This window comes from Ranitomeya variabilis, chromosome 1, assembly GCF_051348905.1.
Source record: "Ranitomeya variabilis isolate aRanVar5 chromosome 1, aRanVar5.hap1, whole genome shotgun sequence".
In the NCBI taxonomy this organism is placed as follows: Eukaryota; Metazoa; Chordata; class Amphibia; order Anura; family Dendrobatidae; genus Ranitomeya; species Ranitomeya variabilis.
In genome coordinates, this window is record NC_135232.1 from 18,246,764 (window position 1) to 18,259,829 (window position 13,066).

At 45.4% G+C, this 13,066-nt stretch overlaps 1 protein-coding gene across 5 annotated transcripts in view; it reads right to left on the reverse strand.

Moving 5' to 3' along the window:
* CNTFR (ciliary neurotrophic factor receptor) overlaps positions 1-13,066 on the reverse strand; it is a 487,615-nt gene that overhangs the window by 158,700 nt on the left and 315,849 nt on the right. For all 5 annotated transcript variants that reach the window (XM_077281315.1, XM_077281313.1, XM_077281314.1 and 2 more), the window contains one exon: positions 10,173-10,403. In XM_077281315.1, the coding sequence (XP_077137430.1) occupies positions 10,173-10,403 (231 nt within the window). The remainder of the gene's footprint in view (positions 1-10,172; positions 10,404-13,066) is intronic.

Sequence of the window (13,066 nt, forward strand, 5' to 3'; positions counted from 1 at the left end):
CCTGCTTACATGTACATGCAGATTACCACATGCACCTCTCATGCTTAATACTCTCCTAACCTGATCTCCCTCCCTCGCTTACATGTACGTGCAGATTACTACATACCCCTCCCATGCTTAATACTTTCTTAACCTGATCTCCCTCCCCCGCTTACATGTACATGCAGATGCAGATTAACACATACCCCTCCCATGCTTCATACTCTCCTAACCTGATCTCTGTCCCCAGCTTACATGTACATGCAGATTACCACATGCCCCTCCCATGCTTAATACTCTCCTAACCTTATCTCCCTCCCCCACTTACATCTACATGCAGATTACCACATACCCCTCCCATGCTTAATACTCTCCTAACCTGATCTCCCTCCCTCGCTTACATGTACGTGCAGATTACTACATACCCCTCCCATGCTTAATACTTTCTTAACCTGATCTCCCTCCCCGCTTACACGTACATGCAGATTAACACATACCCCTCCCATGCTTAATACTCTCCTAACCTGATCTCCCTCCCCGCTTACATGTACATGCAGATTATCACATACCCTCCCATGCTTAATACTCTCCTAACCTGATCTCCATCCTTGCGTACATGCAGATTACCACATGCCCCTCCCATGCATAATACTTTAACCTGATCTCCCTCCCCTGCTTACATCTACATGCAGACTACCACATGCCCCTCCCATGCTTAATACTCTCCTAACCTGATCTCCCTCCCCCGCTTACATGTACATGCAGATTACCACATACCCCTCCCATGCTTAATACTCTCCTAACCTGATCTCCCTCCCCCGCTTACATGTACATGCAGATTACCACATACCCCTCCCATGCTTAACACTCAGGTCACCTGGTCTCCCTCCCCCGCTTACATGTACAACCAGCGGGTTTTATCCTCCTCCCTACACTATAATCTTATGTGGATGGGCAGATGGATGCTATATCCACAGGTGCCTGATCCCATACTTTTCATGAGGCAGAGTTGGGGTGCAGCTGTTGTGGTGATGGAGGCCACGCATGATCACAGGATTATAACTTGTGACCAGTTATTAAAACAAGGTAAGAACAAATGAAGCAGTGATGAGTACGTGGAGATGTTTTCTTCTGCTTTGCGCTCCTGGAAGACAGCAATGTTTTCCGCAGATGTGGATAAATACGAGGCGTTGGGAGAGACGGCGGCGTCACGCATGTGCGCCTCCAAAAATAAATGATTTTACATTGGCCCAATTTCAATTAAATAAATCAACAGTTCTCAGAAGAAAAAGTGAGTGTCTATTGACAGGACTGCCCGAGCGCTATGGAGGAGAACCTGAAATTAATTTCTACGCTCCATCCAGTGACAGAGCCTGCGCTAATGAAAACCATACCCTTCTACCCGCAGCGAGAGAGGTCACCGAGATAAAGCGGCTAATACTATCCCGGATGATTGGATTTAAGATAATGAATATATAATGGAGTGCACACGTTTTCTGTACAATATGAGAAGTTTCCCATCTTCTACGTATTTGTGAAGGTCAACGACCAACAAACAGTAGACTCCGCCGAGGGTTGATTAGAGACATCCGCGCTCGCTGAAGACCGCCGGAGACTCCCAAGATAGGACAGCTAACATGTGAAGTTCTGTTCCCAAGGACTAAGTGCAATCAATAAGAAGCTGATAATAATGGCTCCTCATCCATGACAATGTCAAGAGGAAGCTGAATGAGATCATAATCCTGGAGGACACGGAGGACTAGGTCTGGAGTGAACCAGTGTCAAAGTATTTAGTGGGGGCAACTAATCACAAAAATCAGGATAGCCCTGACTAATACTGATCATGGGGGAGGAAAGCCTTCTTCTAAGAACCATGCTAATCAGCTGTGTGCAGCAGGAGAGCTGTGCTCACGTAACTAATAACAGGGGGCCATGCTATAAGTGGAAGGGTATGATGTCCAAAAAGGATATTGGGTAACCTAGCAGCAGGAAGGAACCGCCGATCACTCTGGATCAGGGTCTTGTCTCTAGGTAAGGGCAGGCGTAATGGAAATATTTAGCGGAAATTCAACTTAACGTTGATCGTGAAGAGCGGGTATCAAGATGTAAAGCAGGAGGAGCTGAGAAGATTGATATATAGGTTTGTAGGAAAAGATTCAGCAGAGCTGGTATTAAAAGCATTTTATTAAGTGCTCTCTCAATGCTTAGGGATCTAGTGGGCGGTCCTACAGGTAGACTAGGACAACCCACTGGACTCCTAACCGCAGAATGAGCAGAGATTAAAATGAATAAAACCCAAAGTTCTACTGAATGTTTTCCCACAAAACCATATATCAATCTTCTCAGCTCTTCGTGCTCTGTAACATACGGCTCAACAAGACAGCTTCTCTTTAATGGAAAAATATGTACCGTAATAGGAAACAAGAGATAAAAGGTGAAGACATCGACCGATGAAGCCCATGATTTGTGGAATAAGGATGATACAAGACAGTGATGTCAGCAAAACATAACGTTGAACATAAAACAAGAGCTGAAAAGTAAAAAAGAATGGATTTAGATGAAGGGAAGCGAGCAGAGTCCCACCAGGAAGCAGAGGAGTACCGGGAGGGTGCTGATGGGCACCAGGAAGTAGAGGAGTGCCAGGAGGGTGCTGATGGGCACCAGGAATCAGAGGAGTACCGGAAGGGTGCTGAAGGGCACCAGGAATCAGAGGAGTACCGGGAGGGTGCTGATGGGCACCAGGAAGCAGAGGAGTACCAGAAGGGTGCTGATGGGCACCAGGAAGCAGAGGAGTACCGGGGGGATGCTGATGGGCACCAGGAAGCAGAGGAGTACCGGGAGGGTGCTGATGGGCACCAGGAAGCAGAGGAGTACCGGGAGGGTTCTGATGGGCACCAGGAAGCAGAGGAGTGCCGGGAGGGTGCTGATGGGCACCAGGAAGCAGAGGAGTACCGGGAGGATGCTGATGGGCACCAGGAAGCAGAGGAGTACCGGGAGGGTGCTAATAGGCACCAGGAAGCAGAGGAGTACCGGGAGGGTGCTGATGGGCACCAGGAAGCAGAGGAGTACCGGGAGGGTTCTGATGGGCACCAGGAAGCAGAGGAGTGACGGGAGGGTGCTGATGGGCACCAGGAAGCAGAGGAGTACCGGGAGGGTGCTGATGGGCACCAGGAAGTAGAGGAGTACCGGGAGGGTGCTGATGGGCACCAGGAAGCAGAGGAGTACCGGGAGGGTGCTGATGGGTGGAAGGAAGACGAGTATGAGCAGACGGATGAGTGACATCGGTTAGATCCCAGCTGCCTCACTTTGTCTATTTTTCCTCACAAATGAGCCATCTCTGCTTTTCTAATTCCTTGTGGACCTGTTCACTGACAGAATTAACTCTTCTCCCCCCTCCCGGCTTTGGAAACTCATTTATACAAGGTCCCGATGGCTGGATGTCCGCGGCTGTTATTTTTCAGCAAGATTGGACATACACAATGATTCATGTGTGACTGCACGCTTTGATGGATATCATCCACTACTTCCTTCATTTACTGCTCGCAGCAGAAGAAATACAATTTATTGTGAAAATATGATTGTCATGACTTCATGTCCTCTCATCGGAAACCATGTTACCCACTTAGTAAAATGGAAAGAACCGGGCAAAAGGCTTCCAGCTAGACATTGTGTCTCGTGTTTTATCTCAGATTTCCATCGCTCAGGAGGACGAAGTACAGAACAGACCTGACCACGTGTTCAGTACCTCAGCCAAAAATGTCATCTAAAAAAACAATATTAGCTGCGCACCATTGGTTCTTGATGCAAAAGATAAAAGTCCATCTAAATAAAGAACCATAGCCTGAAAGTCAATCCTCGAGAGGTCGTCCATTGGCTTCCATCGATGAGACATTATAGATCCTAGTCATTACTGGACTAGGAAGATTTCTCTTCCATCCATACCATGGTTTATCAGATCGTCGTAAAGTAAATCAACTTCAGGATGCTCATGAATCAGCTGGACACACACTGGACTTGCCAAGATGTTTCACCACTCGTCCAAGTGGTCTCTTCAGGCTGATCAACCAGCCTGGAAGATTGACAACACATCCTTAAGGACACAGGACAAGTCGAGTTGATTTTGATTGGAACGAGTGGTGAGACGTGATCAAGATGACAAAACAACTCAAGCGAGGAATCGATGAATACACACGGACAACCACGGTCAACAAACTTACTGAATCTATCCCTGTTTCTGCACTGGCTGCCTGTGTCAGCGAAGCGTTTCCTGATCTTACTATATAATAATTTAAGGTCCTGATGACTGACCGGTCAATCCCTGGGCTAGTTACCATTAGCAGGACTGGTAAAGTGGTACCTTATTTAAATCACCATTATCCGCCTGTCTACTTTTTATTAACCACGTTTGTCTGGCTCTGACACAGCTGGATGACACCTCTTCCCTTAACTTACTTCACTAGCTGGAAGCTACTCCAAGGACCTAAATCTCGGTCTTCTTGGCTTGCACCAAGCCGGCCGCTACTCCATGGACTCAACTGAAGGTGATCTTGGCTAGCACCAAGCCGGCCGCTACTCCATGGACTCAACTGAAGGTCCTCTTGGCTTGCACCAAGCCAGCAGCTACTCTATGGATTCAACCTAAGATCCTCTTGGCTTGCACCAAGTCTATCCATGCTGCCTATATGATTTGATGGATTGACTACAGGTTGTATTAGAAATCCGACTCACGGGCATACAGACAACACCCTCTCCCTGAGAGACGTACACACCTCAATATTCAACTCATGAAGTTACAGTGAGATATGAATGCCACAAGAAGACCAATCTGCAAATCCAAGACCTTCATCGTGCAATGCATAGTTGGACATTTGAGCCCTGTTTGACCCCACACACTCATTTTTGTGGAAGGGTTTAGCTTGAAGATTCATCTAGAAGAAGCTAACAGTAAATAATTGAGATTGGGGAACATATTCTTCTTGGTAGAAAACAGCGGAGGAGCCTCCACCTCTCCTCCTACGGGGAGATAGTACATCAGTAATGTCGGCACCTTGAGGCTCAAATCACAGTAACTCATAAGAAGTTCATAGAATATTTATGATTAGCCAAAATCACTGGGAAATCATTCAGAAAATAACCGACATGCACCACACTCTGTCAGGCTTTCTTTCTCATTCTCCATCCGTGTGAGACTCCAGGACTTTTCTGTGTCCAGATCATTTCATTATATACAATCCATGACAATCCTATCCATAGAGCAAAGCCTTCACAGCAGCACATCAATAGATTTTCTCCAATGATGGAAGAGGATATCGGACCAGAGATCAATAAATAGCTATTTATGGAGTTAAAGGGTCATCCAAGACTAAAATATAAAATATTACTCGCCTTGTAAATCTCCTGCTGCTGCAGTAGGCCTCATTGATGACGTGCCATGCATGCATGTGACCGCTGAGGCCAATCATTGGCATCTGCTCTAGTATACATAATTTCTAAAAGACCGTGATCGGCTGCAGCATTAACGTAAGTAGAGATTAATGGGGACTAACAGAGCAGTGCGGTTAGAGCAGTGGGCAAATTAATAGGCAGGGAACTTTTTTAACATATGTATTGCTGTTAGACTCATTCTTACAGCCCTGGACAACCCATTTAATACAAATAAACGAGGAGGTGGATTATAACACGGAAAAGCAACACAAAGAGACTGAAGTCAGAGGCCCCACTTCATGGTGTGGGGCGAAGCAGCACCAAACGTGACAAATGTCCCCAAAATGATCAGCTCTACAATAATATATCTTCACAGTACAGAGGCCTAAAGCTATAGAAAGCCCCAGCTCGAGAGCACAACTGAGCACTAATGTACAGTACAGAGGCCTAAAGCTATAGGAACCTCAGCTCAATAGCATAACTGAGCACCACTGTACAGTACAGAGGCCTAAAGCTATAGAAAGCCCCAGCTCGAGAGCACAACTGAGCACCACTGTACAGTACAGAGGCCTAAAGCTATAGGAACCTCAGCTCAATAGCACAACTGAGCACCACTGTACAGTACAGAGGCCTAAAGCTATGGAAAGTCCCAGCTCGAGAGCACAACTGAGCACCACTGTACAGTACAGAGGCTTAAAGCTATAGGAACCTCAGCTCAATAGCATAACTGAGCACCACTGTACAGTACAGAGGCCTAAAGCTATAGAAAGTCCCAGCTCGAGAGCACAACTGAGCACCACTGCACAGGACAGAGGCCTAAAGCTACAGAAAGCTCAGCTCAATAGCACAACTGAGCACCGCTGCACAGCACAGAGGCCTAAAGCTATAGAAAGTCCCAGCTCAATAGCACAACTGAGCACCGCTGCACAGTACAGAGGTCTAAAGCTACAGAAAGCTCAGCTCAATAGCACAACTGAGCACAGCTGCACAGTAGAGAGGCCTAAAGCTATAGAAAGCTCAGCTCAATAGCACAACTGAGCACCGCTGCACAGTACAGAGGCCTAAAGCTATAGAAAGTCCCAGCTCGAGAGCACAACTGAGCACCACTGCACAGGACAGAGGCCTAAAGCTACAGAAAGCTCAGCTCAATAGCACAACTGAGCACCGCTGCACAGCACAGAGGCCTAAAGCTATAGAAAGTCCCAGCTCAATAGCACAACTGAGCACCGCTGCACAGTACAGAGGTCTAAAGCTACAGAAAGCTCAGCTCAATAGCACAACTGAGCACAGCTGCACAGTAGAGAGGCCTAAAGCTATAGAAAGCTCAGCTCAATAGCACAACTGAGCACCGCTGCACAGTACAGAGGCCTAAAGCTATAGAAAGCTCAGCTCAATAGCACAACTGAGCACCGCTGCACAGTACAGAGGCCTACCGCTACAGAAAGATCCAACTCGAGAGCACAACTGAGCGCCACTGTACAGTAGAGGCCTAAAGCTACAGAAAGATCCAACTCGAGAGCACAACTGAGCGCCACTGTACAGTAGAGGCCTAAAGCTACAGAAAGCTCAGCTCAATAGCACAACTGAGCGTCACTGTACAGTAGAGGCCTAAAGCTACAGAAAGATCCAACTCCAGAGCACAAATGAGCACAGCTGTACAGTACAGAGGCCTAAAGCTATAGGAACCTCGGCTCAATAGCACAACTGAGCACCACTGTACAGTACAGAGACCTAAAGCTATAGAAAGCCCCAGCTCAAGAGCACAACTGAGCACCACTGTACAGTACAGAGGCCTAAAGCTATAGGAACCTCAGCTCAATAGCACAACTGAGCACCACTGTACAGTACAGAGGCCTAAAGCTATAGAAAGTCCCAGCTCGAGAGCACAACTGAGCACCACTGTATAGTACAGAGGCCTAAAGCTACAGAAAGCTCAGCTCAATAGCACAACTGAGTGCCACTGCACAATAGAGAGGCCTAAAGCTATAGAAAGCTCAGCTCAATAGCACAACTGAGCGCCACTTCACAGTAGAGAGGCCTAAAGCTATAGAAAGCTCAGCTCAATAGCACAACTGAGCGACACTGCATAGTAGAGAGGCCTAAAGCTATAGAAAGCTCAGCTCAATAGCACAACTGAGCAACACTGCACAGTAGAGAGGCCTAAAGCTATAGAAAGTCCCAGCTCGAGAGCACAACTGAGCACCACTGCACAGTACAGAGGCCTAAAGCTATAGAAAGCTCAGCTCGAGAGCACAACTGGGCACCACTGTACAGTACAGAGGCCTAAAGCTATAGAAAGCTCAGCTCAATAGCACAACTGAGCACCGCTGCACAGTAGAGAGGCCTAAAGCTATAGCAAGTCCCAGCTCGAGAGCACAACTGAGCACCACTGCACAGTACAGAGGCCTAAAGCTACAGAAAGCTCAGCTCAATAGCATAACTGAGCACCACTGTACAGTAGAGGCCTAAAGCTACAGAAAGATCCAACGCGAGAGCACAACTGAGCACCACTGCACAGTACAGAGGCCTACAGCTACAGAAAACTCAGCTCAATAGCACAACTGAGCACCACTGCACAGTACAGAGGCCTAATGCTACAGAAAGATCCAACTCGAGAGCACAACTGAGCGCTACTGTACAGTACAGAGGCATTAAGCTATAGAAAGTCCCAGCTCGAGAGCACAACTGAGCACCGCTGCACAGTACAGAGGCCTAAAGCTATAGAAAGTCCCAGCTCGAGAGCACAACTGAGCGCCACTGCACAGTACAGAGGCCTAAAGCTATAGAAAGCACAGTGCAATAGCACAACTGAGCACCGCTGCACAGTACAGAGGCCTAAAGCTATAGAAAGTCCCAGCTCGAGAGCACAACTGAGCACCACTGCACAGTACAGAGGCCTAAAGCTATAGAAAGTCCCAGCTCGAGAGCACAACTGAGCGCCACTGCACAGTACAGAGGCCTAAAGCTAAAGAAAGCTCAGTGCAATAGCACAACTGAGCACCGCTGCACAGTACAGAGGCCTAAAGCTATAGAAAGTCCCAGCTCGAGAGCACAACTGAGCACCACTGCACAGTACAGAGGCATACAACTACAGAAAGATCCAACTCGAGAGCACAACTGAGCGCTACTGTACAGTACAGAGGCCTAAAGCTACAAAAAGATCCAGCTCTAGAGCACAACTGAGCACAGCTGCACAGTACAGAGGCCTAAAGCTATAGAAAGCTCAGCTCAATAGCACAACTGAGCACCGCTGCACAGTACAGAGGCCTAAAGCTATAGAAAGCTCAGCTCAATAGCACAACTGGGCACCGCTGCACAGTACAGAGGCCTACCACTACAGGAAGATCCAACTCGAGAGCACAACTGAGCGCCACTGTACAGTAGAGGCCTAAAGCTACAGAAAGATCCAACTCGAGAGCACAAATGAGCGCCGCTGTACAGTAGAGGCCTAAAGCTATAGAAATATCCAACTCGAGAGCACAACTGAGCACAGCTGTGCAGTACAGAGGCCTAAAGCTATAGAAAGCTCAGCTCAATAGAACAACTGAGCACCGCTGCACAGTACAGAGGCCTAAAGCTACAGAAACATCCAACTCGAGAGCACAACTGAGCGCCACTGTACAGTAGAGGCCTAAAGCTACAGAAACATCCAACTCGAGAGCACAACTGAGCGCCACTGTACAGTAGAGGCCTAAAGCTACAGAAATATCCAACTCGAGAGCGCAACTGAGCACCACTGTACAGTACAGAGGCCTAAAGCTATAGAAAGCTCAGCTCAATAGCACAACTGAGCACCGCTGCACAGTACAGAGGCCTAACAATACAGAAAGATCCAACTTGAGAGCACAACTGAGCCCCACTGTACAGTACAGAGGCCTAAAGCTACAGAAAGTGCAGCTCAATAGCACAACTGAGCACCGCTGCACAGTACAGAGGCCTAAAGCTACAGAAAGTGCAGCTCAATAGCACAACTGAGCACCGCTGCACAGTACAGAGGCCTAAAGCTACAGAAAGATCCAACTCGAGAGCACAACTGAGCACCACTGTACAGTACAGAGGCCTAAAGCAACAGAAAGACCCAGCTCGAGAGCACATCTGAGAGCCCCTGCACAGCACAGAGGCCTAAAGCTACAGAAAGTCCCAGCTCAAGAGCACAACTGAGCGCTACTGTACAGTACAGAGGTCTAAAGCTACAGAAAGACCCAGCTCGAGAGCACATCTGATTGCCACTGCACAATGGCATTAAGCTACAGAAAGTCCTAGCTCAAGAGCACAACTGAGCACCACTGGACTGTACAGAGGTCTAAAGTTACAGAAAGACCCAGCTCGAGAGCACAACTGAGCACCACTGGACAGTACAGAGGGCTAAAGCTACAGAGAGCCCCAGTTTTCACCTACAGACTTCACAAAGAACACGAATGGTGGAGTTCCATAGAAAAAATTCTGATAATCCAGAATCCATGGAAGTAGCATAACCCCAGACTATTAGGAATATGGACACACTGTCAGTAAGTTTCTCCAGTTTCCTTCCTACTGGTCCTTTGCTTTTACATACTAGTACTGGCAGATCAGTGGATTTCAGAAGAATGCAGAGGACAGCAGTAGCACCAGGTCCCCATGTACCCGGCCAAAGTATTATAAATGGCACATGATAGGTGAAGACACGGTTACCGATTTTGCATTGAGGCTCCGTATTGTCCTGCACCTCAGGATTTCAGGACTATAAGAATTTTACTTTTATTGTAAGGATTGCCAGATGAGATACTCACGCCCCACTTTCAGGATGGTCTGGTGCCAGAGTTGCCACGAGGATCCTTCAAAACATGAGTAGAATCCATTGTGCGATAAATCCACGTTATGGAGAAGGAGAGCTGATCCGTTCAGCTGGGAATTATCAATGTCGGTTCCGTTGACCGTCCACGTGACCGCAGCATCCGGGTCCATGCTACCGCACTTTATTACTGCATTAGAACCAATTTTTTCATACTGGATGTGGGGATCTGCAAGAAACACAAGAGCGGGAATGACACAACTGAGGACAAAATCACAGTTCAGGTAGGAAATCATCATCATCATCATCATCGGTGGTGGTCCACCGATCAGATAGATGCATTGGGTTTGTACGGAATAAGCAGTTACATCTTTTACTTTTTTGGCATTCTACATCACTGTGATGACCATGGCTTCTGCTTCACCTTCTCCAGCTGGACGTACATTGTATAGAAAGACCCCGGCCCCCTGTGAGTGAAGACAGAGGACATGAGATGCCGCACCGTAGTTTAGAGAGTGTCGCTTTCTTGGTGAGCCGTATTTCGCCCATCACATAACAGAATGAAACTATAAAATAACGTCCATCCTACAAGCAACATATGGAAAAACGAGGTTCCCGAGAGCCCAAATTCACTTGTCGCCCAAGGAGAAGGTTGAGGTGACCAATGTGTCAGGGTGCTGTAACCATCGACTGTACTAGAAACAAACGTAGAGGACCAACTGAAACATTGCTCCACTAAAAGAGGGCCAACACCATCAATGAACCATGGCCACCCCAAAAAGCTCCAGCTGCATCGAGAAAGGAGTGCGGAGATTTACTTAGTGGAAGGACTACAAATTCTGGTGAAATTTGCACCACAAAATGAGACTTCATTATGTTCTTTAGATGGTTTATGAGTCTAAACAAACAATTCCGAAAAGTGTCTAGAAAACTGGAGAAAAGGACCGTGAATAAAAGTGCAGCAAATTGTGCCAAAATTGTATTGAGAAATATTAGTAGTTAAAATATAAGTGGAGGCGGTTTCTGATGCAATCTTACTTGATTAACACTTTACCTCTAGTGTTATTAACATAAAGTTCACTCAGGCTCATTCAGACGTCCATGTAAATCGGTCGGAGCACAGACCACAATACACTCACTGGCAGGGAGTCTCGCGATCGGAGATTTCTATGAGGCTGTCACGTTCGAGTCAGGAGCCGTGGCCAGTCCGTGATCAGACCGAGATCCTTGGACGCCTCAATGAGCCATTACCACTGTGACTACCTAGTCTCCACGCCATGTCCTGACCCGTTCCGCCACTCTCCTGCACTGGTTTTGTGGTAATCGTCTCTTCTGTAAATCAGAAGGTATCAGATGACAGTAAGTGAATGTTGGGACCTTTTATTTCAGAACTCGACACATATATATAACTACTATAATACTGCCCCTATGTACAAGAATACAACTACTATAATACTGCCCCTATGTACAAGAATATAACTACTATAATACTGCCCCTATGTACAAGAATATAACTACTATAATACTGCTCCTATGTACAAGAATATAACTACTATAATACTGCTCCTATGTACAAGAATATAACTACTATAATACTGCTCCCTATGTACAAGAATATAACTACTATAATACTGCTAATATGTACAAGAATATAACTACTATAATACTGCCTTCTATGTACAAGAAAATAACTACTATAATACTGCCCCCTATATACAAGAATATAACTACTATAATACTGCCCCTATGTACAAGACTATAACTACTATAATACTGCTCCTATGTACAAGAATATAACTACTATAATACTGCCCCTATGTACAAGAATATAACTACTATAATACTGCCCCTATGTACAAGAATATAACTACTATAATACTGCTCCTATGTACAAGAATATAACTACTATAATACTGCTCCTATGTACAAGAATATAACTACTATAATACTGCCCCTATGTACAAGAATATAACTACTATAATACTGCTCCTATGTACAAGAATATAACTACTATAATACTGCCCCCTATATACAAGAATATAACTACTATAATACTGCCCCTATATACAAGAATACAACTACTATAATACTGCCCCTATGTACAAGAATATAACTACTATAATACTGCCCCTATGTACAAGAATATAACTACTATAATACTGCCCCCTATATACAAGAATATAACTACTATAATACTGCCCCTATGTACAAGAATACAACTACTATAATACTGCCCCTATGTACAAGAATATAACTACTATAATACTGCCCCTATGTACAAGAATATAACTACTATAATACTGCCCCTATATACAAGAATATAACTACTATAATACAGCTCCTATGTACAAGAATATAACTACTATAATACTGCCCCTATGTACAAGAATATAACTACTATAATACTGCTCCTATGTACAAGAATATAACTACTATAATACTGCCCCCTATGTACAAGAATATAACTACTATAATACTGCCCCCTATGTACAAGAATATAACTACTGTAATACTGCCCCTATGTACAAGAATATAACTACTATAATACTGCTCCTATGTACAAGAATATAACTACTATAATACTGCCCCTATGTACAAGAATATAACTACTATAATACTGCTCCTATGTACAAGAATATAACTACTATAATACTGCCCCTATGTACAAGAATATAACTACTATAATACTGCTCCTATGTACAAGAATATAACTACTATAATACTGCTCCTATGTACAAGAATATAACTACTATAATACTGCCCCTATGTACAAGAATATAACTACTATAATACTGCCCCTATGTACAAGAATATAACTACTATAATACTGCTCCTATGTACAAGAATATAACTACTATAATACTGCCCCCTATATACAAGAATATAACTACT